This window comes from Moschus berezovskii, chromosome 19 (genome assembly GCF_049115385.1).
Source record: "Moschus berezovskii isolate FMDL1 chromosome 19, NW_MosBer_1.0, whole genome shotgun sequence".
NCBI classification, from domain to species: Eukaryota; Metazoa; Chordata; class Mammalia; order Artiodactyla; family Moschidae; genus Moschus; species Moschus berezovskii.
In genome coordinates this window covers 55,445,758-55,470,044 of record NC_142478.1, presented here as the reverse complement: position 1 = coordinate 55,470,044, position 24,287 = coordinate 55,445,758, and the positions used below count along the sequence as shown (strand labels likewise).

General features: G+C 37.6%; 1 protein-coding gene across 3 annotated transcripts in view; it reads right to left on the bottom strand.

Annotated features, from left to right (window-relative positions):
* Window positions 1-24,287, bottom strand: part of SBNO1 (strawberry notch homolog 1) — a 55,860-nt gene that overhangs the window by 4,655 nt on the left and 26,918 nt on the right. For all 3 annotated transcript variants that reach the window (XM_055404434.2, XM_055404436.2, XM_055404435.2), the window contains exons 11-30: window positions 20,909-21,044; window positions 20,723-20,828; window positions 20,434-20,587; window positions 19,825-20,007; window positions 18,917-19,014; window positions 17,144-17,295; window positions 14,553-14,750; window positions 14,007-14,174; window positions 13,733-13,908; window positions 13,129-13,260; window positions 11,635-11,770; window positions 10,825-10,937; window positions 10,664-10,735; window positions 10,095-10,194; window positions 8,038-8,112; window positions 7,229-7,375; window positions 7,051-7,145; window positions 6,858-6,950; window positions 1,201-1,338; window positions 465-541 (exon numbers count right to left, since the gene is read on the bottom strand). In XM_055404434.2, coding sequence (XP_055260409.1) covers window positions 465-541; window positions 1,201-1,338; window positions 6,858-6,950; window positions 7,051-7,145; window positions 7,229-7,375; window positions 8,038-8,112; window positions 10,095-10,194; window positions 10,664-10,735; window positions 10,825-10,937; window positions 11,635-11,770; window positions 13,129-13,260; window positions 13,733-13,908; window positions 14,007-14,174; window positions 14,553-14,750; window positions 17,144-17,295; window positions 18,917-19,014; window positions 19,825-20,007; window positions 20,434-20,587; window positions 20,723-20,828; window positions 20,909-21,044 — 2,549 coding nt within the window. The remainder of the gene's footprint in view (window positions 1-464; window positions 542-1,200; window positions 1,339-6,857; window positions 6,951-7,050; window positions 7,146-7,228; window positions 7,376-8,037; window positions 8,113-10,094; window positions 10,195-10,663; window positions 10,736-10,824; window positions 10,938-11,634; window positions 11,771-13,128; window positions 13,261-13,732; window positions 13,909-14,006; window positions 14,175-14,552; window positions 14,751-17,143; window positions 17,296-18,916; window positions 19,015-19,824; window positions 20,008-20,433; window positions 20,588-20,722; window positions 20,829-20,908; window positions 21,045-24,287) is intronic.

The window sequence follows — 24,287 nt, the reverse complement described above, 5'->3', positions numbered from 1 at the left end:
TCGCATGAGGTGGCCAAAGTATTGGAGTTTCAGCTTTAGCATCAGTCCTTCCAATGAACACCCAGGATTGATCTCCTTTAGAATGGACTGGTTGGATCTCCTTGCAGTCAATAAAACTGACTTGAGACACCAATAAAACTTTGGGGGTGGGGTGGGGGGAATGTAACAAAAAAAGGAAGGAAGGAAATGAAGAGAGAAGTAAAAAGAAAAAGCTAAGTCTCAACCCCAAGCATGATAATTAAGTCCCTGCAGGCAGACGACAGTCAGTCGGAAGTAAGGAAGCATCCATGAACAGCAAAGGGGAGATGTAAACAGTGTGTGGTCAGAGACTTATGGACCTCTGCCTGAAGAAACAACAGCAAGCAACTGATATCTGCCCATGGGACAGACTGCTAAAGAGTAAAGAGGTATTTAAATTAAATCTTTACAAATGGAATAAATGGTGAGAAAACAAAAATACTAACCAATAAGCATGAGTACAAGTATCTGCAGATGAATTATACTGATCTAACCAGTGGACCAGGGCATCGTCTGAGACTACCTGTGAAAAGAAGATGAAAATTCCACTGAAACACACACTGGTTGCCTAATTTGATCTCTGAAGTCAATTTAAAATCATCTTTGCATACAGAACCTGGCCCTTGCTACTGCTTGCATCCGAATGCTACAGCTCTCCCATGAGGGCTTCCCTATGTAATGAATATTTCAAATAGCTAACAATTACAAATTGTTTTCAAGTGGAAAATGGCTAGGAATAATAGTACTATAAGGTAATGCTAACAACAAAATAATTACACAGTAAAGTAAGAAACAACAGGCATTCACTATTTTTCTAGAAATCACTGCAAAATGTAAACACAGCAGTTCACAATAAAAGCTCGAGTTGGTGGGAAGGTATTTTAGTCTTGTACATCTTCTTTTCATTTAAAAAATTCTAATTTTTGTAGTCAGCATTGTTAAAGCTTCCTCTTCTGACAACATAAGCTGCTTCAAATAATCATAATTTTCCCAATGGTTGATAACATTAAGACTGTGATATTAATTTAATAAGACTTTTTTAAAAGTTAAAAACTTTTCCTGAAAACCATACTCTAGCAATCAAATAGGAAAAACTGACAAAAAAATTTCACACATAAACATACTTTCGATACATTATGAAAAAATATTCATATATAACGTCATATACAAATGGAAAAATACCTTCTTATACTTCTTTTTTAGATCAGCATAAATTTCTAATTTGAGCTGTTTCCCGGTATTTGGTCTATAAACTAAGAAAAGCTTCTTTTTAGGGTTCACTTCTTTAACTAAGATGGCAGTTTTCTTGTTGTTTCTTATCTATTAAAAAAAAAATGGTGATATAGTCAACATTGTACATTTTAAGACAGGCTTGACTTTTGTACCATCACATCAGCAAATCTTATCCTCTGAAAGATTTTAATGCCAAAGTCAAAGAAAGTTAAACTGAAGTCGCTCAGTTGTGTCTGACTCTTTGAGACCCCATGGGCTGTAGCCTACCGGGCTCCTCTGTCGATGGGGTTTTCCAGGTAAGGGTACTGGAGTGGGCTGCCATTTCCTTCTCCAGGGGATGTTCCCAACCCAGGGATCAAACTGGGGTCTCCTGCATTGCAGACAGACGCTTTACCCTCTGAGCCACAAGGTAAGCCTATAATGCCAAATGTGGAGGTAAATACAGAACTGAGAGGAAAAGGACAACACTGCTATGTAATCGAGTTAAACAAGGTAACGGCCTTAACTTTGAGGCAGGCTGTAGGCAAGGTATTTTTTAGAAAATTGTGTTGAGTAAGACTTAAAGCACAATGTCCAATGGAGAAAATTTTGCTTCTTCTAGTCCATGACACTGGACCCACAGCCTAGACAGGCTCAGAGATGTGACAGAGGAATCTAAGTAGTGGGCAGGAAGGGTCTCCATGGGAAATAATCCTAAGGTATGTTACTCTCCTTCAAGTTACAATGAAATATAACCTTCAAGAAAACAACTTTGATCATTCACAGTCCTCTGAATTCATCTAATCCACCAGTGCTACAATTTTAAGCCTACAGTTTGTGAGGGCGAAATACCACATGAAGTATCACAAACTGACCTGTAGACAGTAATGCTTTAATAGGAGAAAGCCAAATGTTGAACAAATAATACACAATATGATGCAGAAGAGGAAGAAAAGGATGCATTAGACAAACAACGGAACTTGGTGTTTCTGTTTTTTTTTAATTTTTAAAAGTTGGACTTTATGAGAGAAATCCTAAGACAAATGAGTTGTAAAAAGGACCATTTAACCCAAGGAAAAATAAGGTTGGGAAATTTGTATCTGTTCTAAATAACGGTGAACAATTTCAAGCAGGAGTCTCTGGAGCCAAATTGAAGGAAAAGGAAAACTTTGAAAGATATCGTCCCAGCTCCTCTACAAAAAAGCCCTCCTCTACAGGGCTTCCCTGGTGGCTCATACTATAAAGACTCTACCTGAAATGCAGGAAACCCATGTTCAATCCCTGCGTAGGGAATATCCTCTGGAACAGGGAATGTCAGCCCAATCTGGTGTTCTTGCCTGGAGAATTTCATGGACAGAGGAGCCTGGCGGGTTATAGTCCACTGGGTCACCAAGAGTCGGACACAGTTGAACAACTAACACTTTCTTTTCTACAAAATAAATTGTTTGCTAAGCTATTTTTTATGTTAAGATAATTCTTAAATGGATAAAACGACTCGGTAATCTTACCTTTTGTGGATATTAAAGATCCTTTGTCTTTTACTTGTTCACATGATTTGAAACACTGTTTATATAATTACTGCAAAGTCTATGAAACACTAGTTGAGTGAAAAGTACATTTAAAAATCTTTTGTCAGCTGATGTGAAATAACTCTAATTATACTTCAAGGCAATGTTTAAAGCATGAAACAATGTGATCTACCTTGACAGTGTTATTACAGTTATAAAATAAGTATCACACTACAGAGGAATTAAAAGTGATTTTGTGGACTTTTCTGGTGGTACAGTGGATAAGAATCTGCCTGCCAATGCAGGGGACATGGGTTCCATCCTTGGTCCGGGAAGATCCCATATGCTGAGGAACAACTAGGTCCTTCCACCAAATCTACTGCCTCAATGCCAAGAGCCTCTGCTCCTCAACGAAGAGTATCCCCTGCTCGCTACAACCAGAGAAAGCCCACAAGCAGCAATGAAGACCCAGCACAGCCAAAAATAAATAAATAAACATTATTTTTAAAACTTTGCAAATGATTCTGACATGGCTTTCCTAATGTCAACACACATTAAACAAATTCTAAGTCATATGTGCTTGCTGCTGAGGAGGTTCAAAGAAATAGGCTATGCCTTCCTGGAAGAATGCTTCCTCTTCTTTAACTTTCGGGCTGTGCCCCAGTGTGCATGATCTTAGGTACCCTGACTAGGGATGGAACCCACGCCCCCTGCATTGGAAGTGTGGAATCTCAACCACTGACCACCAGGTAAATCTCAGATGTCTCTTTGAAGGCCCTCACTCCTCACATCCAGCTGTCTGCGCCCATGCAGACAGTAACAAAGGGCAACGTTACCACATCCTTCACTCTAGGGAAACTGGTAAGGATCAGCATTTTCAACAAAATCTACCAGTGCTTCAATTCTGGCAGTAACTTCAAATGAAAGACAATAACCAATATCCTATATGGAACAATCAAAATCCTATCCAAGGCCTTAGAGAAATTTGAATAAAATCTGGTGAACTGTATCAATATCTTCACTGTGATATTGTACTATAGTTGTATAAAATGCTACCACTGGGAAAACTCATGTACAAGAAATTCCTATGTATTAATCTGTATAGCCTCATGAGGATCATAAGATTTACATACACATCCCTCCCTCCCCACCCCCCAGAACCAGATCCAGTTTGAGAGCTTTGCTACTGAGTCAGGGACCATAAACCAGGCTTATGGACAAAATCTGGACTGATCTTATGCTTAAAAACAGTTTAAGGAAGGGAGGGACAAAGTATCTTAGAAAGGAAGGGAAAAAAATTCACAAAGAAGAGTCAGCAGAGATGATACATGCCCTGCAAAATCTACGATACTGACTATCTGACCCCTCTCATAAAAAGTTCAGGACTCATGCTCTAGACAGCTTATTTATGGTATCACCCTGCCTGTGGCATCATCATAATTGATCTCCTTTACACAGTTACTTCTTGAACCAGGTCTTCATTTACAGTTTGTCATTCCATAAATGTTTGCAAATACGCAAAAAGTGCTATATACATACAATGGAGTTCAGTTCAGTCACTTAGTTGTGTCTGAGTCTTTGCGACCCCATGAACCGCAGCACGCCAGGCCTCCCTGTCCATCACCAACTCCCAGAGTCCACCCAAACCCACGTCCATTGAGTCGGTGATGCCATCCAACCATCTTATCCTCTGTTGTCCCCTTCTCCTCCTGCCCTCAATCTTTCCCAGCATCAGGGTCTTTTCCAATGAGTCAGCTCTTTGAATCAGGTGGCCAAAGTACTGGAGTTTCAGCTTCAACATCAGTCCTTTCAATGAACACCCAGGACTGATCTCCTTTCAGATGGACTGGCTGGATCTCCTTGAAGTCCAAGGGACTCTCAAGAGTCTTCTCCAACACCACAGTTCAAAAGCATTAATTCGTCTGCGCTCAGCTTTCTTTATAGTCTAACCCTACTTATTTAACTTATATGCACAGTATATTATGAAAAACACTGAGATGGAGGAAGCACAAGCTTGAATCAAGATTGCCGGGAGAAATAGCAATAACCTCAGATATGCAGATGATACCACCCTTATGGTAGAAAGTGAAGAAGAACTAAAGAGCCTCTTGATGAAAGTGAAAGAGGAGAGTGAAAAAGTTGGCTTAAAGCTCAACATTCAGAAAACTAAGATCATGGCATCCGGTCCCATCACTTCATGGCAAATAGATGGGGAAACAGTGGAAACAGTGGCTGACTTTATTTTTCTGGGCTCCAAAATCACTGCAGATGGTGATTGCAGCCATGAAATTAAAAGACACTTACTCCTTGGAAGGAAAGTTATGACCAACCTAGACAGCATCTTAAAAAGCAGAGACATTAATTTGCCAACAAAGGTCTGCCTAGTCAAGGCTATGGTTTTTACAGTGGTCACGTATGGATGTGAGAGTTGGACTATAAAGAAAGCTGAGCGCAGAGGAAGTGATGCCTTTGAACTATGGTGTTACAGAAGACTCACAAAAAGGAATAAAGAACTGACACAGGTTATAACATGGATGAACCTTGAAAAAATATGCTGAGTGAAAGAAGCCATACACAAATGTCATACATTGCATGAGTCCATTTATACGAGGTACCAAGATATGCAAATTTATAGACAGAAAAGAGATGAGAGGTTATCAGAGGCTGGGGGAGTTGTGTAATGGTGATGACCGGACAAGACTGTGAATATAATCAATGCTACTAAATCGTACATTTTAAAATGGATAAAATGGCAAGTTTGTTATATATTTTACCCTAGCTTTAAAAAATTCTGTAATATGCCAGAAATCATTATATACTTAAGTGAGTGAACTGTACAGTATGTGAATTATATCGCAATAAAGCTGTTAAAGAAAAAGAAATAAAGATTAAGAAGACTTCAAGAGGAAAATAAATAGTAAAGGCAAGTAAAGATCTAAAGTATGGATAAGAGGAGTCCTAGTAATGGAGAAATTCAAGGAAGAAAATACTAAAAATTTTATAAATAAAAATAATTTAAAAACTTTCTAAAATAAAGATCTGAAACTACATATTAAAAGAGCATACCACCTACCTGAGAATACTAACCAAGAAGGACTAATACAAGATAAACTCTAACAAAATTACCAAACTTTAAAGAATCCTTCGTATATACAGACACAATTAAATATAAAAGGGAAAGGAAATTCGAACACGATCAAACTCTAACAGCAACTCTATCTCAGAAGAGTAAATAATAGCATCTTTTAAGATATTCAAGAAAATGTGAAATAATAGACTTCATGTCTGGTAAAACTGTCATTACCTATAGAACTAAGATTAATTAAGGGTTAAAAGAAGAGTATACCATATCATTGTCAGATGCCGACATGCAGAAATAGTATAAATATTTTTTAAATAGAATGGGGGAAGTATATGCAAACAAGTTATTTTAAAAAAGTATTTTCAGGAATATTGGGGTAGAGTGCCCATAATATTTTATCATCCTGTGTGCCCTGAAGAACAAGGATTATTGGTGTGGAAGAAAGAAGACCAAAGTATTAGAGAAGAGGTGAAACTAAAATTCCATAGTTTTAATCAGGATAAACAAATATGCACTCATCTGTGTGTGTACATGTATATGTCTAAATGTAAATATGTATACACACACTCTCTCTCCCCTTAGCTCTGTCCACAAGCAAATACTAAACTAATGACAGTAGTTACATTAGTAACTGAAAACTGAATCTTGAAGACATAAAGCATTATTATGACTAAAAAAGGTCACTCACTATATTATGGGGGAAAAAGTTCAATTTACTAAGAATATGCAATTTTGGGGGGCCATGCTGAGTGATAAGGAGAATCTCAGTTTCTTGACCAAGGACAGAAGCCATGCCCCCTGCAGTGGAAACATGGAGTCTTAACCAATGGACAGCCAGAGAAGCCCTCGAATATGTAATAATTTAAAACCTGCATTTAATAATACTCAAAAACTATTAAAAATGTATCAGACTTACAATGATAAATTATCATAATAGAGAAAGCTAAATACAGCTGGAAAATCAGTACAAAGCAAACATAATTACAATGCTGGCAACGAAAACACATTATCTTAACATTTAAGGAAACAAGTCTTACTTGCAATGACAAATAAAAGCCATCATCTGGTCCTGTCAGCTCAGCCCAAATCTTGGTAGCTTCCTCCCAGGACATTCCCCTCTCCACACTTATCTGTAAAAAAAATAATAATGAAATGTAAATTAAACTCACTTCTTAGGATGTCTATCAGAAAAGCACACTATACTTGAATGAGCACATTTTACACACTTACTGTGTATAATTCTACATGACCAGATGTTGAATATCCTGGAGTCAGAAATTTCTTAACATCACTTTTCCTCACTTTTTCATCTCCAGAACCAAGATCTTGAATAAGAAAAAGCAACATATAAGTATAAAAAAAATTTCATCAGGAATACACATGACATTTAAAAAATTTCCCAACTTACCTAAGATTCCCATATCGTATCGCCCATTTTTCTTGGCATTTTGAACGACTGCAGTAAGCGTGTCTGCAAAATACTGAAACAACGCATTCTGTTGGTGTACTTCCATGCCCAAAATTCTGTTTAAGAATTTTCCTATGTTGTTATAATCTGCAATGACAAAATTTTATGAACGATTTAAGGCATTCAAATGGCAGCTTACCAGGTTTATTCATCTCAGCCTAGTTCAAGTCTCACTTTCTTCTCCAAAGTCTTCCCTCACAATTCTTGTACTATTTCCAGAATGGGCCTATACTTTGACCACTTCTACCTCTAGCTATTAGTACAGCTATACTATGTGGTCAAAAGATGTTTGCCAAATTAGATTTTTGCATCTTCAACTTCACTTACTGAAAATATGAATACAATTTAGCACAGAAAAATGCTTTCCAACATTAAGTCATAACTTGTAAAGTTAAGTCCCAGAAGTCAGTGAAGCTCAATTTTTGCTGCACAAGTAGAACGCCCTGGAACTCTGGAAAATTACCACTGCCTGAGCTCCTGCCCTGGCTGAAGTACTTTCAAAAAACTCAACAGTTGCTCATACCTGCAACCTAGTTTGAGAATTGCTGCTACACAGAGAGAAGAGAATAGAGGTTTAATTTTTTGAATAAACATAGTAGCAAAACCCATCAGGAATGCTTTGTGAACAGTAAGTACTGAGAAACAGACCAACAGACTTGAAACTTCCCCTTCAAAATGACAAAAACAAGCAAAATGGGCTGTAATGATACAGCAACAGTTATGTACATATATGAAACTCACATTATTACCTTTATCTAGAGTAAGAATTCCTGAACGATCTTCTACATTTATTAGGCCAACTCCTATAAGTCCTTGTCGAACATCTAAAATAAAACAAATTTATAAAAAATGTTACAACTCAAATGACTCAATGAGCTGTTACCTATCTAATGAAACCAGATCAAGTTTTAGCATACGTATCTTCCATAATTCCTATTAGCTGAATTAAAAGGAACGCACAGACCCTAAAGATCTTTAGGCACTTCAAAATCCTAGAACTCTAACTTCACATTGTACATACTGTTTTCACTAAGACGTCTTATCTTTTCAACAACAATCTTTGGCAGTGGAGATTCTAGGCTACAAAGCTGCTCTGCTCACAGAATCAATTTTGAATTTTGAATACACAGCAGGATAGTGATTACATAACTGTGTAAATAAGGAAATAATCATGTTTCCTTTCCAAACATTACCTATCAGTATTGACAAGGAGATGCAAAAGATAAGCAACAAGTATAACAGTCAACATGTTCTAAATTATGTTACTAAGAGGATAATTTATAAAACTTAAAAATACTGGTGTCCAGGCTCCAACTCAGACTTACTGAATAAAGGTTTAAGAAAGAGAAAAGGGTCAATAGGAAACATAATTATATCCTATTTACATTTTTATTTAATTAGCTAGACTGCTACATGCTTAAAATGTTTAGATTCTGTAGATGACAGTACAACTCTGTAGACAAAGAGCTCCAATGCAAAAAATCCTCATTTTAGGAACCCATTCTATAAAGAAATTACCTGAATAGAAGGAATTCTTCTGAATAGAAGAATAGCCGTTATAATTCCAGCACTTTGTGATGCAAAAAAACTAAAACTACTTGAATATCAATAAAGGAATAACTGAAGAACTGTTACATAAGTTAGATGGAGAATATTACACAACTATTAAAAACATGTTCATGCTATAGCTAATGACTTATAAGAGATATATGTCTGTGATATACTGAGAAAAGTACGTTGCCAGTAGTATGTTTTCAAAAAGCTCTGTGTTTAGACAAAGATGGACAAGGGTTTGTTAGGCTACTCCCATTCAAACTGTCAACATTTGTAACCTTACCAGATGAGAGCGGAAGTGAGAAGGTAGTTACTGGCTCTTCATTATTCACTTTTAGATCAGTTTTCATTACTGACAGTGAATAAACAACATGCACTATTTCAGAACTAGAAATAAATTGGGGAGTCGTTTTGACAATCCCTCCAATGACCAGACAAAAAGAAAACAAGATGGAAAGGGAGAGGGACAAAAAAGAACAGGGCTAAGGTTTTATAGGTTTTTGTTTTGTTAAATGCCATCAATGATTATAAACAGCCCTGCCAGCTGTGTCAATATGGACTATTACCAACAGTAAACACCAGTTCAATCAGAAAGGACTTCCTAGTAAAAAACGCTAACTTAATAATGACAATGTTTCAAGTATCTTACATCTATTTATTCTCCAAAATACTTTCATAGTTTCCTGAACTACTAAAATCTCTCAGACTACAAATATTAATGGGGTAAAATCTATACAGCTAAGAATTTCTATAGCACTATTTAGGACTTCTTTAATATAAAAATTTCCAAATATACACAAATGTAAAAAGAGAATATTCTATGAACCCACATGTACCCATTATCCAATTTTAACAACTGTTAAGATATGGCCAATTTTGTTTTATCAATATTTACACTCCCCACTAACCTTCATACATTTACCCAGATACTTTAAATGCAGAAAGTTATTTGACATAGTCATCTTCAATTAATCTAACAAAACCATTTTTTCCTCTAGTAATCTAAAATTATACAACATGCAATAAACTCAAGAGTAAAGTCACTTTACCTGAATGAAATTTAGTAAATCTACTGCTTATTATAAGAGGTCAATTTAGGTGTCTGATAACCATCAATTTCTAAATTTCATACATTTTATGTCCAAAGAAAACTAAAAGCAACAGCACCTCTTAGAATGGGTTTTAGTACCTTCTAATAGGTGAGACTTGTCAGTACTCATTTTCCTTTTTTATGATTATTTTTAAAAGTTACCTTTAAAGAATTCTCCAGGATAGTCTGGAGGTGGTGATACCATAGGAGAATCTAGGTTTACGATGGATTTCATGACAATTTCTAAAGCATTTCTTCCATACTGCAATAAAAAAAAACAAAGACATTTAACCAGTTTCAGAATTTGGATACTCTTCAATTACATGACCAAATGAATGCTATAAAAACTACTATTGTACCAAACAGTAAAAAATGGCAGGACTCAACTAACTTTATGTAAACTTTACATGGCCTAGTGCCTCATTCACACCTTTGCACACAGTAGGTATTCAATAAATAAACAACCTTCTTTACTACTGGGAACTCCCACTTGATTCAACCACAAGTATTTATTATAATCCTCTTTTCCCACAGGAAAGAGATCATTACAATGCACATCTGGATCACCAAAGACATAACTGCTTTCCATCTTACAGGAAGCCGTGATTTTACAGCAAAATCATAAGAGAGGCAACTTAAAAGTTTTAAACAGTAACCACTTGACCTTTCTGTTCCTCATGGACACCATACACTGCCACACTTTTTCACGGATAGTGAGAGCTGAAATGTACCTTATTATCGAAGTTGAACCGGCTCAGATCTCTAGATTCTGTTGCTCTTCTGTCTCCATGAGTAAGTGCGCCCTATCCAAACATAAAATTTCCAATCAAGGCAGAGAAGACAAGTAACATACACCATCTTTTACACACATCTATGTAACTAAAAACCATACCAAACTCTCAAGTCTTTTAGCAACAATAGATGCAAATCTTTGTTCTCCTGCCAATTCAGAAATCAGAAAGACATATTCAGGAGCGGTAACTTGATTTGATCTATGAGTTCGTCCTGTAACGACATTAAAAAAAAAAATCATTGATTGTGTTTGCTAGATACTAGTGTTCTGAGATCTATTCCTAGCACTTAATAGTAAGCTGGTATCCTGAGAAAGTAAAGAATGTAATCATCTCAACTCCCCAAAAAGGAAAAAATTGCAAACAATGACTTGAACTTGAACAACATTTGTATTCAGAGTAACAATCCTCACTGCAAGAGAACAAAAACTCCCATAAAACTGTTAAGTGATAATCACATTATTAAGTGCTACCCCAGTTTGGTTGACCACAATGTTGCTGATGTACAGCTGCTCTGGATTTTCAAAAATTATTTTCTTTTTTTTTAAATTGCCAGGTCATGGGACATGAAGATGGAAGTGGAAGGGAGGAACAATGTGCCCTCACTCAAGCCACTGAGGTTTGAAAAGGACATCAAGTGGCAGCTGCTGACACAGGTAATGTACATCCCCAGAGGTCTGCAAAAAAGATATTCCTAAGGAGCCCCATTCTTGAATATAAAGCCAGAGAGCCCTTACTGCAGGTCTTTTACAGCTTTTAAAATGACTAAGAAAATACATTCATGATGTACTCTATACTTTAAGGTATATGTAATACCCAAGTATCTCCAAAACCAACACATGCGTCAAGTTTTACTACATCCAGTATTAAAATATTTTCCCCAATGAAGTGAAATTCAGTGCAGGACTTACCAAATTGCTGAATTGCTCTATCAGCACTCCATGGTAACTCCAGAGTCATATGAACTCTCCGCCTTTGATTTTTAGCTCTTCTATCCGCTTGTAATGAAATACCCGAGCTGGCAGCTTCTGAGATGATAGCAATATTCTGTATCAAGTGGAAGGAGAAAAAGTAAAAGATCACTTTTGCACAAAGACAAGCAGGAAAACATCCACCACTACATATTCTCCTTAAATTATAGAACCCTTCATTTTAGCTGTGCATGGTTACAAGAACACTCAAAATCAAGACTACATTTCCAGTCTCCCTTACAGCTAATTGTGGGCACACTCTGGCCAGCAGGTCACATGGACAATGTCCAGGAAATGTCCCTGATTGAAGATATGTCTTTTTCCTCTCTGCTGGCTGAAACAAAGAGGCATAAAGATTGAATGTGAAATAGCTGTCATGGGATATGGAGGTTAGCTTGGAAATGCAAGTCTGCATATAAAGTACCAAGACAGAAGTGACCTAGTCTTCAAGGGGTCATGCCAGTGCTGTTCTACCTAACAAAATTTCTACATGAGAAAAACGAACTTCCACTTTAAGTCACTGTGATAGTGGGTTTTCTGTCACTTAACAGCCAAACCTGATCCCAACTAATACATAATTTCTAATGGACATGGGCCTAAATAACTAGTGAAACAAATACATAAAGTAATTGATAATACCTCTACCTACAATCTTTAAAATATGTAACAAGAGCTTTAAATACACTTAAAAGATAACTGATAACTTAATACCTATCATCTGTTTTACACTTGTAGAAGCAAAAGAATTTTTTAAAATACAAAGGAAAATGTGGATAAAGATATAAGATTTTATTCTACCCCTTTCAGATTAAGGAATGAGGCTGAAGTGTTTTTTACACCTACCTATTTTTTAGGAAACTCATCAGCAAACGCTTATAAGTAATTCCAACTAGATGGAGGAAGAACTATCTGAGACTCTTATAATTCATGAAGTTTACTTAACAATAAGAGCATACAGAAAGGGCCTCTGAAGGCAACCACAACCTCTGCAGTCATTAAATAAGCAAGTGTAATCTACATTCATTCAGAGTAAATCATCCTGATAGAACATAGCAGAGCAAGATAAGAAACAGCAAAACTAAAGAATCCTAGTAATCTAGGCATGCTTAAATAAATCTCTAGATTCAAAATTACATTGACACTCAAGTAAGCATTAATATGACCTGAAAGAACATGATATATTAATATTCTGATTAAAGACTTCAAAAGGCCCCAGAACTATCAAGAGCTGCATCTTATTCTGTGCACAACACTTACTGCATTCAACTTACAATAAAATAATGAAAACATGTAAAATGTTCAGTAATTACTATTAGTTTAAAAAAAAAAAGAACATTCAACATACATGATTTACATTAAAAGAAAAAACCTAAAGATTAACTGAAATGTATGGGCATAATTCTTTTCACCAAAACGCATCCCAGAAAAACCTACCTTATCTCCATCCATAAATCTTTGTTTTTCTGTAATATTTAGTATTTCCACAGGAACATCGAGTTCAGATCTTGACTCATAAGATATGCTTCCATCATCATTGCTTACAACCCTCCCCTTGCGGCCAGTCATCTGCAAAGTCAAACAATGTTGCTTACAATTAAGGTATCTGACTACGGTGCAGGAAGTTCAGGACTCCCACTAGAGAAACATGGTGGAGGTGAAAGGGAGAAGGAAGTCAGTGTGCACTGTGCATCCTCTCCCGCACCAGGTGCCAGGCTGGGGAGAGGAAACACTGCAACATAAAGCCTGGTTCTGAAAAGTTCAAATTCAGTGGAGAAAACCAACATGTGGCAACGACAACAAAGGCTGTGTGACAGGGGCAGTAACAGAGATCTGAGTCTTGGGGCAGATACTCAAGACACTAGGGGAAGGAACTCACTTGCTCTAGGATGACAACAAGAGTAGAACAAGGGTCCTCAGATCTCAGAGAGGATATTAGATAATTTTATGAGGAAACAACATATTACTCATTCTAAAGGGTTTGTAAGTGGCAAAAAAAAATTACCTAGGACAGAATCAACCGTGTTCAAGTCATATTTACCTCAGCAACATTTTCAGGGCCACCAAGTTCATCAATAAGTTCATCCAGGGTATTAGGAGGGAGGTCTTCAGCTAATTTTTCTAGTTTATCAAGTAGGTCTTTCTTCATCTGTTGGGCCCGTTCCACAGCATCCTGACTTGTTATAAGGCTACTGTTGCTGTTGGTGTTACTGTTAGCTAGATAAAGTACATGTGTTAAAAATCAGTATACAGTTTAAATATTTGTTTTGTTTGAAAGTACATTTCACAGACAAAGCAAACATCCACGTGGTTACCTGGTGCACTGTTAGGAGCAGGTGAAATAACTGGTGTAGAAGAAAAACTAGGTCGTTTTGATCCAAGACCTGATGCTAATAAGGCACTTTGAATAGAATCTGGATCTATACTTTTCCGTTTTTTTTTATCTTTGTTTTTCTTATGATCTTTTCTGATTAACCAGGGATCTGAAAGTTAAGGAAAGACATAAATCATCTGTTAACACAAGTACAGAATTTTCAAAGGAAACCACCAGTGAGTTTTTTTGTATTGTTGACCGACAACTTGTAAACCACCACCAACTACAGCAGTCTGGTACATCCATACATCATGAGGTAAATGCCATGATTTGAGGTTAAACATAATTGAACAAAACTGACATCATAACCTTACACAAATGAGCTCAACTGCCAAAAGACAGACAAGCTTGGAGCTCCCACAAAACAAAGATTAGAATCTGTCTGATAATTTTTGCAGGAAAAGAAAAGGTTTTAGTACAATATCCCATTTCAAATACAAAGAAATAAGGACCCTTTAGTTTATATTTAAAATATTAAATAACTTACCATCTTCATCATCCTCACTAGACTCATCTCTGAATGGGTTGAAATCATCATCATCTCCAGAACTCATATTTTTAGAGCTCTCATAGTCACTTTCTTCATTATCAGAGGCATCAGATTCACTTTCACTATCATCAGAGCTGCTACCAGTAAGGCCACCTATTTTTCGTGCTTTTTTGGCTTCTCGAGTTATTTCTCCACCTGCCCACAAAACCCAGACAAGAGAGTTAAAATGCACCGTGGTAAAAGTTAAGAAATTATATTCAGTTCATAAGCTAATACAGTTAACTAATTCAAAAGAGAATTACAGAAGAAAAGTATTTGCATAAGTATGCAAGAACAAGGAAGAGGGGAAGGCAACCCATTCTACAACTCTTGCCTAGAAAATCCCATGGACAGAAGCCTGGCAAGCTGCAGTCCATAGGGTTGCCCAGAGTCAAACATGACTGAATCAACTAAGCAGCAGCAGCGGCATACAAGAACAATTAAAAATTCATGAACAACTACAGCCTTTTGGACTCCTATAAGAAATCAGGATATATACAATTATTTTTAGGAGAAATTATGTACATAAGCATAAACTCAAGACAGCCTTCAAGTGCACAATTTCAAAATTCAAGACAACAAAGATGAAACAATCTCTGGCATTGTCAGAATGTGTGCATCAGGTTGAGAGACAAGGCCTAATAATTACAGGTTTTTAAACTACTTAAATACTTTATTTAATACTACCAAAAAAAATCTAAAAAACTGCATTTTTAAAAGTTAAATAAGGTGCTAATCTGAATTATCTCACTGGAAATTCATAGAAGATATCTAGAGTAAACTAATCAAAACTAAGAAGAACATTAAAAAGGTTCACATACTAATGAAATGATGAGAAGATAATTCAGAAAAGGGAATTATGACCATCCAGTGACCACTCTAACAGGTCACTGACTCTAGGCCACAGCATTACTTTTTGTGTCACCAAAATAAAAATAATGCCAATTATAATAGCCAACCTGCTTTCAGGCATATTAAAAATATAAGGGAAAAAGCATTTCTTGCGACAGATGAAAATGTAAGGTTAAAGTGTCAGGCACTGTGTTTAGAACACACAGAATCATGTATGTTCTTAACAGCATTTGAGAGAGAGCCTGAGATGCTAACTTCTAAAAGGCAAAGAGCTTAGTAAACACCTAAACACAAATCCAACTTTGCAATTTTTATTAAATGTCTAACAAACATAAATGAGCGTATGCCTAATAAGTAATAAACTAACAGAAGTCTCTTTAAAGAAGACTATACAAACACACAGGCTTCCCAGGTGCCTCAGTGGGTAAAAAATCTGTCCACAATGCAGAAGATGTGGGTTTGATTCCTGGGTCAGGAAGATGCCCTGGAGGAAGGCATGGCAACCCACTCCAGTATTCCTGCCTGGAGAATCCCCATAGACAGGGGAGCCTGGCAGGTTACAGTCCATAGGGTCGCAAAGAATCGGACATGACTGAAGCGACTGAGCACGCATGCATGTACACACATACTCTCACACACCCACACACACAGCATCAACAACTGAAAGGCCCAGATTTTGGTTTCCCCATTTATCATCTGGTAGTTGTGTGAACCTAAGGATATCGCCTAACCTCTTTCTGTGCCTTAACTTCCTGTGTATAAAACTGAATAAATAAAGCCTTTCATATGGATCCCTTGCAATTAAACAAGACCATGTGTGGGCGGTGCTCAACACAGTGCCCAGCACCAAACTGTTACAGCCCCAATTTAAAATGGGGATTACTTGTGCATTCAAAACAACATGGGCCATGGGAATTCCCTGGTGGTCCACTGGTTAGGATTCCATGCTTTTTGGCCCCAGATTCAATCCCTGGTCAGGGAACTCAGATCCCACAAGACACACAATCAAATAAATAAAAGACACTTCCTTTAAAAACAAAACAAACACTACACGATCCAAGGAAGGCAGTTCAGTTCAGTTCAGTCGCTCAGTCACGTCTGAGTCTTTGCGACCCCATGAACCACAGCACACCAGGCCTCTCTGTCCATCACCAACTCCCGGAGTCCTCCCAAACCCATGTCCATTGAGTCGGTGATGCCATCCATCTTATCCTCTGTTGTCCCCTTCGCCTCCTGCCCTCAATCTTTCCCAGCATCAGGGTCTTTTCCAATGAGTCAGCTCTTTCGCATCAGGTGGCCAAAGTATTGGAGTTTCAGCTTCAACATCAGTCCTTCCAATGAACACCCAGGATTGATCTCCTTTAGGATGGACTGACTGGATCTCCTTGCAGTACAAGGGATTCTCAAGAGTCTTCTCCAACACCACAGTTCAAAAGCATCTATTCTTTGGCGCTCAGCTTTCTTTATAGTCCAACTTTCACATCCACACATGACCATTGAAAAAACCATAGCCTTGACTAGACAGACCTTTGTTGACAAAGTAATGTCTCTGCTTTTTAATATGCTGTCTAGGTTGGTCATAACTTTCCTTCCAAGGAGTAAGCATCTTCTGAAGGCAGTACATGCCTGAAATACAGCTTGCATCAAAATGCTCAAGTTTATATTACTTCCAGCACCATTTAAAGGAAGGTACCCACCTTTCCGCTTCTTTGTTTTATTTTCCTTACAAGGACTATCTCTTGGTGAACTGCTGTTACTTGGAGCTGTCAAATCAATTCCCAGCAAACTATAAAGCTTTTTTCTGTCCGGGGCAGGGAAGTGTTTTTCAATGAGTGACTGTAACACTCCTCTGTTCGTAGAAGAGATAAAAAAGTGACAGTCAGTAGCTCAGTATGCAAAATTATTATATATAAAATATTACTGAAAGTATTTGCTTAAAATAAGTACACTAAATTAGCAGCATCTCCAAATTGGATACAAGTAGGTTAGTTCCACATAATTATAAAGCCAGCTTAGGAACTCAGCACCATGGTTTCTTTTTCAGAAATGCTGCAGCACAGGAGGACTACACGTGGAAAAACTGAACATAAGGGACTGAGTCAAAAGGTGATCCAGAACAGCTGGACTCTGAACGTAAAGGACTTTAACAATCCTTTAACCAATTTATTTCACATATACTTCCATTTTCAGGTATGTGATGGAGTTAAAAATAATTAAATCTATGTCTTACTAAAAAACAAAAACAAAAAAAAGTTTATTCAATCTTACAAGATACTGATAATCCAAGTCAGAAGAATTTCAGTATTCTAGGCAAGACTATCCAAATGAAATATAATGCAAACCAAGCACAACTTTTATACTTTTCAGAAGCTGCATTAGGGCTTCCCTGATAGCTCACTTGGTAAAAAATCCACCTGCAATGCAGGAGACCCCACTTCGATTACTGGGTCAGGAAGATCCGCTGGAGAGGGGATATCCACTATAGTATTCGTGGGTTCCCCGCGTGGCTCAGCTGGCAAAGAATCTGCCTGCAATGCGGGAGACCTGGGTTCGATCCCTGGGTTGGAAAGATCCCCTGGAGAATGGAAAGGCTACCCACTCCAGTATTCTGGCCTAGAGAATTCCATGGACTGAACAGTCCATGGGGTCACAAAGAGTTGGAAAGGACTGAGCCACTTTCACTTTCAGGAGCTACGTTAAAATGTTACAGAAAACAACTTGTCAGTATAAAATGTTACAATGAAATGTTTTACATTCTATTTCCTTAAGTCTTTGAAACTTGGTGCATATTTCATACTTGAAGGTCATCTCATATTGGAGTAGCCATTTCAACTGCTGCACTAGCCATGTAGTACCTATCATCTCAGAGGCAGTAGTAGGCAAGATACAGATTAGCAGGTGCATGCTCTGCATTTAAAGGAGTTTTAAATTATGTCTTAAAAGGAGCCACTTGAATGTATTCCCTAAGGCAAAAGATATCATGGTGGCAAAAGTTATTTCACTAGTTTTACTCCCACAGTTGGAATTGTCTGGTTAGGCAAAACAAAAAATAATGTCTAAAGCCTTTCTTAAAATTCTTTTGACTTTTCAAGGATTATCTGCAATGTTTACACTAAAGCATAATAAACTGGGACAAATGAAACCATTATTATACCACTGGATACTGGCGGTTTCAAATACACAAAGCCAAGACAAAACTGAAACTTAAACCAAGCTGTCAGAATTCCAAGATGTACAAAACAGAAATCAAGCCCTTCGATTAGTCCAAATACTGGACATATAAAGTTAAAATACTTAACATTTCAGTATTTCTATGTCACTGTTTTTCAATAGATATATTGCTATGGATACACAGGATTATGAAAACTCAGATCAGAAAAACTTATATTTAAAAGGCAAAAATTTTGCCTCCAGGAAATGCTAACATTTAAACTAATCTTTTAGTAAAGACTCAAAACCGTAAACATTACTTGGCAGTTGAAACAAAATCATTCAATTCTCCCCCGCCCTCTTCCAAGGCTTCTAATGTTCTAGCTTCTCCCGTAGACTGCAGACCAATTACAACACACTGGAGGGAAAAAAAGAGTTCTATTAATTATAAATAAAAATATGTATGTGGTTTCTTACAACATATTTTACACAGTTTTAAAAAAAGATTTTAAGGCTTCCCTCGTGGCTCAGTGGTAAACAATCCACTTGACAATGTAGCAGACATGGGTTCTATTCCTGATTGGGGAGGATCCCACATGCCACAGAGCAACTAAGCCCTTGAGCCACAACTACTGAAACCCACATGTCCTAGAGTCCATGCTCCATAACAAGAGAAGTCACGGCAATGAGAAGCCCAAGCACTGCAACCAAAGAAAAGCCCATGCAGCAACAAAAACACAGCACGGTCAAAATAAATAAATTAAAAAAGATTTCAAACAAGAATTACCCATTTTGTACATGTGTATCAATGTCTTTATTTTGCATATTTGAAATGCGCTATATGTAAAACACTTAGCCAGGTGATAGTATTACAGCAGTGAACACTACTGAAGCCCCTGCTCCAGTTTTTTGCGCTTTAAGTAGATATATATTCGCCAAAAACAAAAAACCTTTGCAGTATTACATATCGATGCTATCAGAGGTTACATCTATGGATAGCCAAGTTATAGTGATGTTTATTTGTTATTATACCTTTTTGAGCTATCCAAATTCTTTATAAATATATATTGCTTTTATTAACATAAAAATGTATTTTTTAAAGTCTCACTGTTAATACTCTTACAACTATCCTTTCGAAACAAAGGCTTTTATAAGTAGAAAACCTCAACACCCAAAAGACTAAAACACAAAACCAAAGACGCATCTGTTAATGCATTCTCCAACTTACTTTTCCATTCTTGATTTCTTCTCGAGCTAGTTGCACAACCCTTTTAACTTTGGATGCTATGCACAAGTATTTGAAAAATCTCTGGTGAGCAGACCAGAACTGACCCCACATGGATTTCTTCATTCTCTGTTCAGCATCAATCAGATCTGCAGCTTGCTGAAACCGCTCTCGAGCAATGACCCACTGAAGGCACACAATCAACAGATATTTCAATCTTCGAGTGTGATTTACTTCAATATGACTAATTCAATCAAAAGAATATGTAAGATACCATTTAACATTAATTCAGTGAAGCATTTTCAGTAACTTGGGAACCTCTAAACAAATATTTTTTAGGACACTCACACAGAGCTGTCTCAAAATTCCTATTAACTAATACAGTAATTTTAGGAAACAGTTATGTTGATTTTTAAAGCTATGCATGCTATGCTATAAATGGTTATTTAAGTTACTGTAACAGAGAAAACTGGGGAAATAGGGATCCAGTAATTTATCTGTTGTTTTACGGCAGAAATATACTGTGAGCTGACAGACATTACACTGGACAAAACTAACAAAAATATCACCGGGTACATTAAAAATACTAGGAATTAAGGAAAAAAGGCTCACCAGTTTGACTGCTTTGTTATACATTTTAACATAGCTCTGAGAAAGAAGAACTTCCTCAATTTTGAAGGTCACTCCAGTAAAGCTCAGCTGTCGAGCAATGTACATTCCTCTAAGCTTCATATCCATAGCAACTATTTCCATGGCACCAACACCTCTGAATAAAATTAAAACACACAGTAACTATCATTAAATATAGTAGAGCTTTAACATACATGGAAGAGATTTTAGCAATAATACCTCTTTTAGATTGCTACTGAGAACAAATAATGTACACTGTAAATTGCAATACCTCCGTTCTACTGCCTGAATAAAGTCACTGAATTCTCTAAATGGAGTTCCTTCACCCCATATTCCAAGACGGTTCATATAGGCCATATTTCGTGGTTCAGAAGCACCTGAAAAACCCCCAAACACATCTTACTGCTGAGAAAATAACATGTAAAGAGATATATTTATCTTTTAAATAAATACTCACCAGTGGCACTAGCATAGACAACTCTGGCTTTTGGCAATTTGTTCTGAAGTTCTAAAACTGCTAAGCCTGTCTTGGTTGGCTTTGAAGAACCAACAGGACATAAGTTTTTTGCTTTATGACATTCGTCAAAAACTATCTGTAAAGAATAAATTAAGGAACATGTCACTTTAGTACCAAGTGTCTCTAATCTCAGAAAGACTTAACTTTTATTTCCTTGAGGCCTGGGGAAACATGCAAGAGTCCTAAAGAGTAAAAAAAAAAAAAAAACAGAAAAAAAATTCTGGAGTGAAAATAAATCATGATTATCATGGGGAGGGATGTTGTTGGTAACAAGCCCCTGCACATGAACTTTTGTTTTTTTACTAACACTCATATACCTATCATCTGGTTTCATCAAACCTTAACGTTTTACCATATCTGCTGCAGACTGTTTTCTTTTTAAAAGTTACAAATATAAATAAAGCCCTCTATGTGATTGTTCTCGATTCCCGCCCCCGCACTAGCCATAGAGGCATTCACTGAATTTGGTACTAATCGTTAACTAGATATTTAACTCTTTTTCTAGATATAATAAAGTTACTACTGTGAAAATGAAGACTGCTTAAATCAAATGGGGGATTGTTGAGGGCCTGTGGTTTTTCTTTTTGATTAACTGCTGTTACACTGTCCTTCAGGTAGCTGAAAGGAGTTTCCTAACTTCTTCAGACATGCAGTTCAGTTCAGTCACTCAGTCGTGTCCGACTCTCCGCGACCCCATAAATCACAGCACGCCAGGCCTCCCTGTCCATCACCAACACCCGGAGTTCACTCAAACTCATGTCCACAGAGTCAGTGATGCCATCCAGCCATCTCATTCTCTGTTGTCCCCTTCTCCTCCCGCCCCCAACCTTTCCCAGCATCAGAGTCTTTTCCAGTGAGTCAACTCGTCGCATGAGGTGGCCAAAATATTGCAGTTTCAGCTTTAGCATCAGTCCTTCCAATGAACATCCAGGATTGATCTCCTTTAGAATGGACTGGTTGGATCTCCTTGCAGTATGAGGGACTCTCAAGAGTCTTCTCCAACACCACAGTTCAAAAGCATCAATTCTTCGGTGATCAGCTTTCTTCACAGTCCAACTCTCACATCCATACATGACCACGGGAAAAACCACAGCCTTGACTAGACAGACCTTGGTTGGCAAAGTAATGTCTCTGCTTTTTAATATACTATCAAGGTTGGTCATAACTTTCCTTCCAAGGAGTAAGCGTCTTTTAATTTCATGGAAGCAATCAGCATCTGCAGTGATTTTGGAGCCCAAAAAAATAAAGTCTGACACTGTTTCCACTGTTACCCCATCTATTTCCCATGAAGTGATGGGACCAGATGCCATGATCTTAGTTTTCTGAATATTGAGCTTCAAGCCAACTTTTTCACTCTCCTCTTTCACTTTCATCAAGAGGCTTTTGAGTTCCTCTTCACTTTCTGCCATAAGGGTAGTGTCATCTGCATAACTGAGGTTATTGATATTTCTCCCAGCAATCTTGATTCCAGCTTGTGCTTCTTCCAGCCCAGCGTTCCTCATGATGTACTCTAAGTTAAAATAAGCAAGGTGACAATATACAGCCTTGACGTACTCCTTTTCCTATTTTCCTGTTGTTCCATGTCCAGTTCTGACTGTTGCTTCCTGACCTGCACACAGGTTTCTCAAGAGGCAGGTCAGGTGGTCTGGTATTCCCATCTCTTTCAGAATTTTCCACAGTTTATTGTGTTCCACACAGTCAAAGGCTTTGGCATAATCAATGAAGCAGAAATAGATGCTTTTCTGGAACTCTCTTGCTTTCTCCATGATCCAGCGGATGTTGGCGATTTGATCTCTGGTGCCTCTGCCTTTTCTAAAACCTGCTTGAACATCTGGGAGTTCACAGTTCACATATTGCTGAAGCCTGGCTTGGAGAAGTTTGAGCATGACTTTACTAGCGTGTGAGATGAGTGTAATTGTGCGGTAGTTTGAGCATTCTTTGGCATTCCCTTTCTTTGGGACTGGAATGAAGACTGACCTTTTCCAGTCCTGTGGCCACTGCTGAGTTTTCCAAATTTGCTGGCATATTGAGTGCAGCACTTTCACAGCATCATCTTTCAGGATTTGAAATAGCTCAACTGGAATTCCATCACCTCCACTAGCTTTGTTCGTAGTGATGCTTTCTAAGGCCCACTTGACTTCACATTCCAAGATGTCTGACTCTAGGTCAGTGATCACGTTATCGTGACTATCTTGGTCGTGAAGATCTTTTTTGCACAGTTCTTCTGTGTATTCTTGCCACCTCTTCTTAATATCTTGCCACCATTTCTGTCCTTTATCGAGCCCATCTTTGCATGAAATGTTCCCTTGGAATCTCTAATTTTCTTGAAGAGATCTCTCGTTTTTCCTATTCTGTTGTTTTCCTCTATTTCTTTGCACTGATCACTGAGGAAGGCTTTCTTATCTCTCCTTGCTATTCTTTGGAACTCTGCATTCAGATGCTTGTATCTTTCCTTTTCCCCTTTGCTTTTCGTTTCTCTTCTTTTCACAGCTATTTGTAAGGCCTCCTCAGACAGCCATTTTGCTTTTTTGCATTTCTTTTCCATGGGGATGGTCTTGGTCCCTGTCTCCTATACAATGTCACGAACCTCTGTCCAGAGTTCATCAGGGACTCTATCAGATCTAGTCCCTTAAATCTATTTCTCACTTCCACTATATAATCATAAGGGATTTGATTTAGGTCATATCTGAATGGTCTAGTGGTTTTCCCTACTTTCTTCAATTTAAGTCTGAATTTGACAATAAGGAGTTCATGATCTGAGCCACAGTCAGCTCCTGGTCTTGTTTTTGCTAACTGTATACAGCTTCTCCATCTTTGGCTGCAAAGAATATAATCAATCTGATTTCGGTGTTGACCATCTGGTGATGTCCATGTGTAGAGTCTTCTCTTGCGTTGTTGGAAGAGGGTGTTTGCTATGACCAGTGCGTTCTCTTGACAAAACTCTATTAGCCTTTGCCCTGCTTCATTCCGTGCTCCAAGGCCAAATTTGCCTGTTACTCCAGGTGTTTCTTGACTTCCTACTTTTGCATTCCAGTCCCCTATAATGAAAAGGACATCTTTTTTGGGTGTTAGTTCTAAAAGGTTTTGTAGATCTTCATAGAACTGTTCAACTTCGGCTTCTTCAGCGTTACTAGGTGCCAAAGCTCTCGCAGGACAACTTTGATGCTATATGAATTCTGCCATTTTGCTAGCACTGATACAGTTCTTGGGTCCACCACTCCATTAGAACCATTGGCTCCAATCATATTAATCTGTTACAAAGCTGGGTGCTTCTGGGTATTTAGGTACACATTCTATTTTAAGGCTGCATATTCAGCAT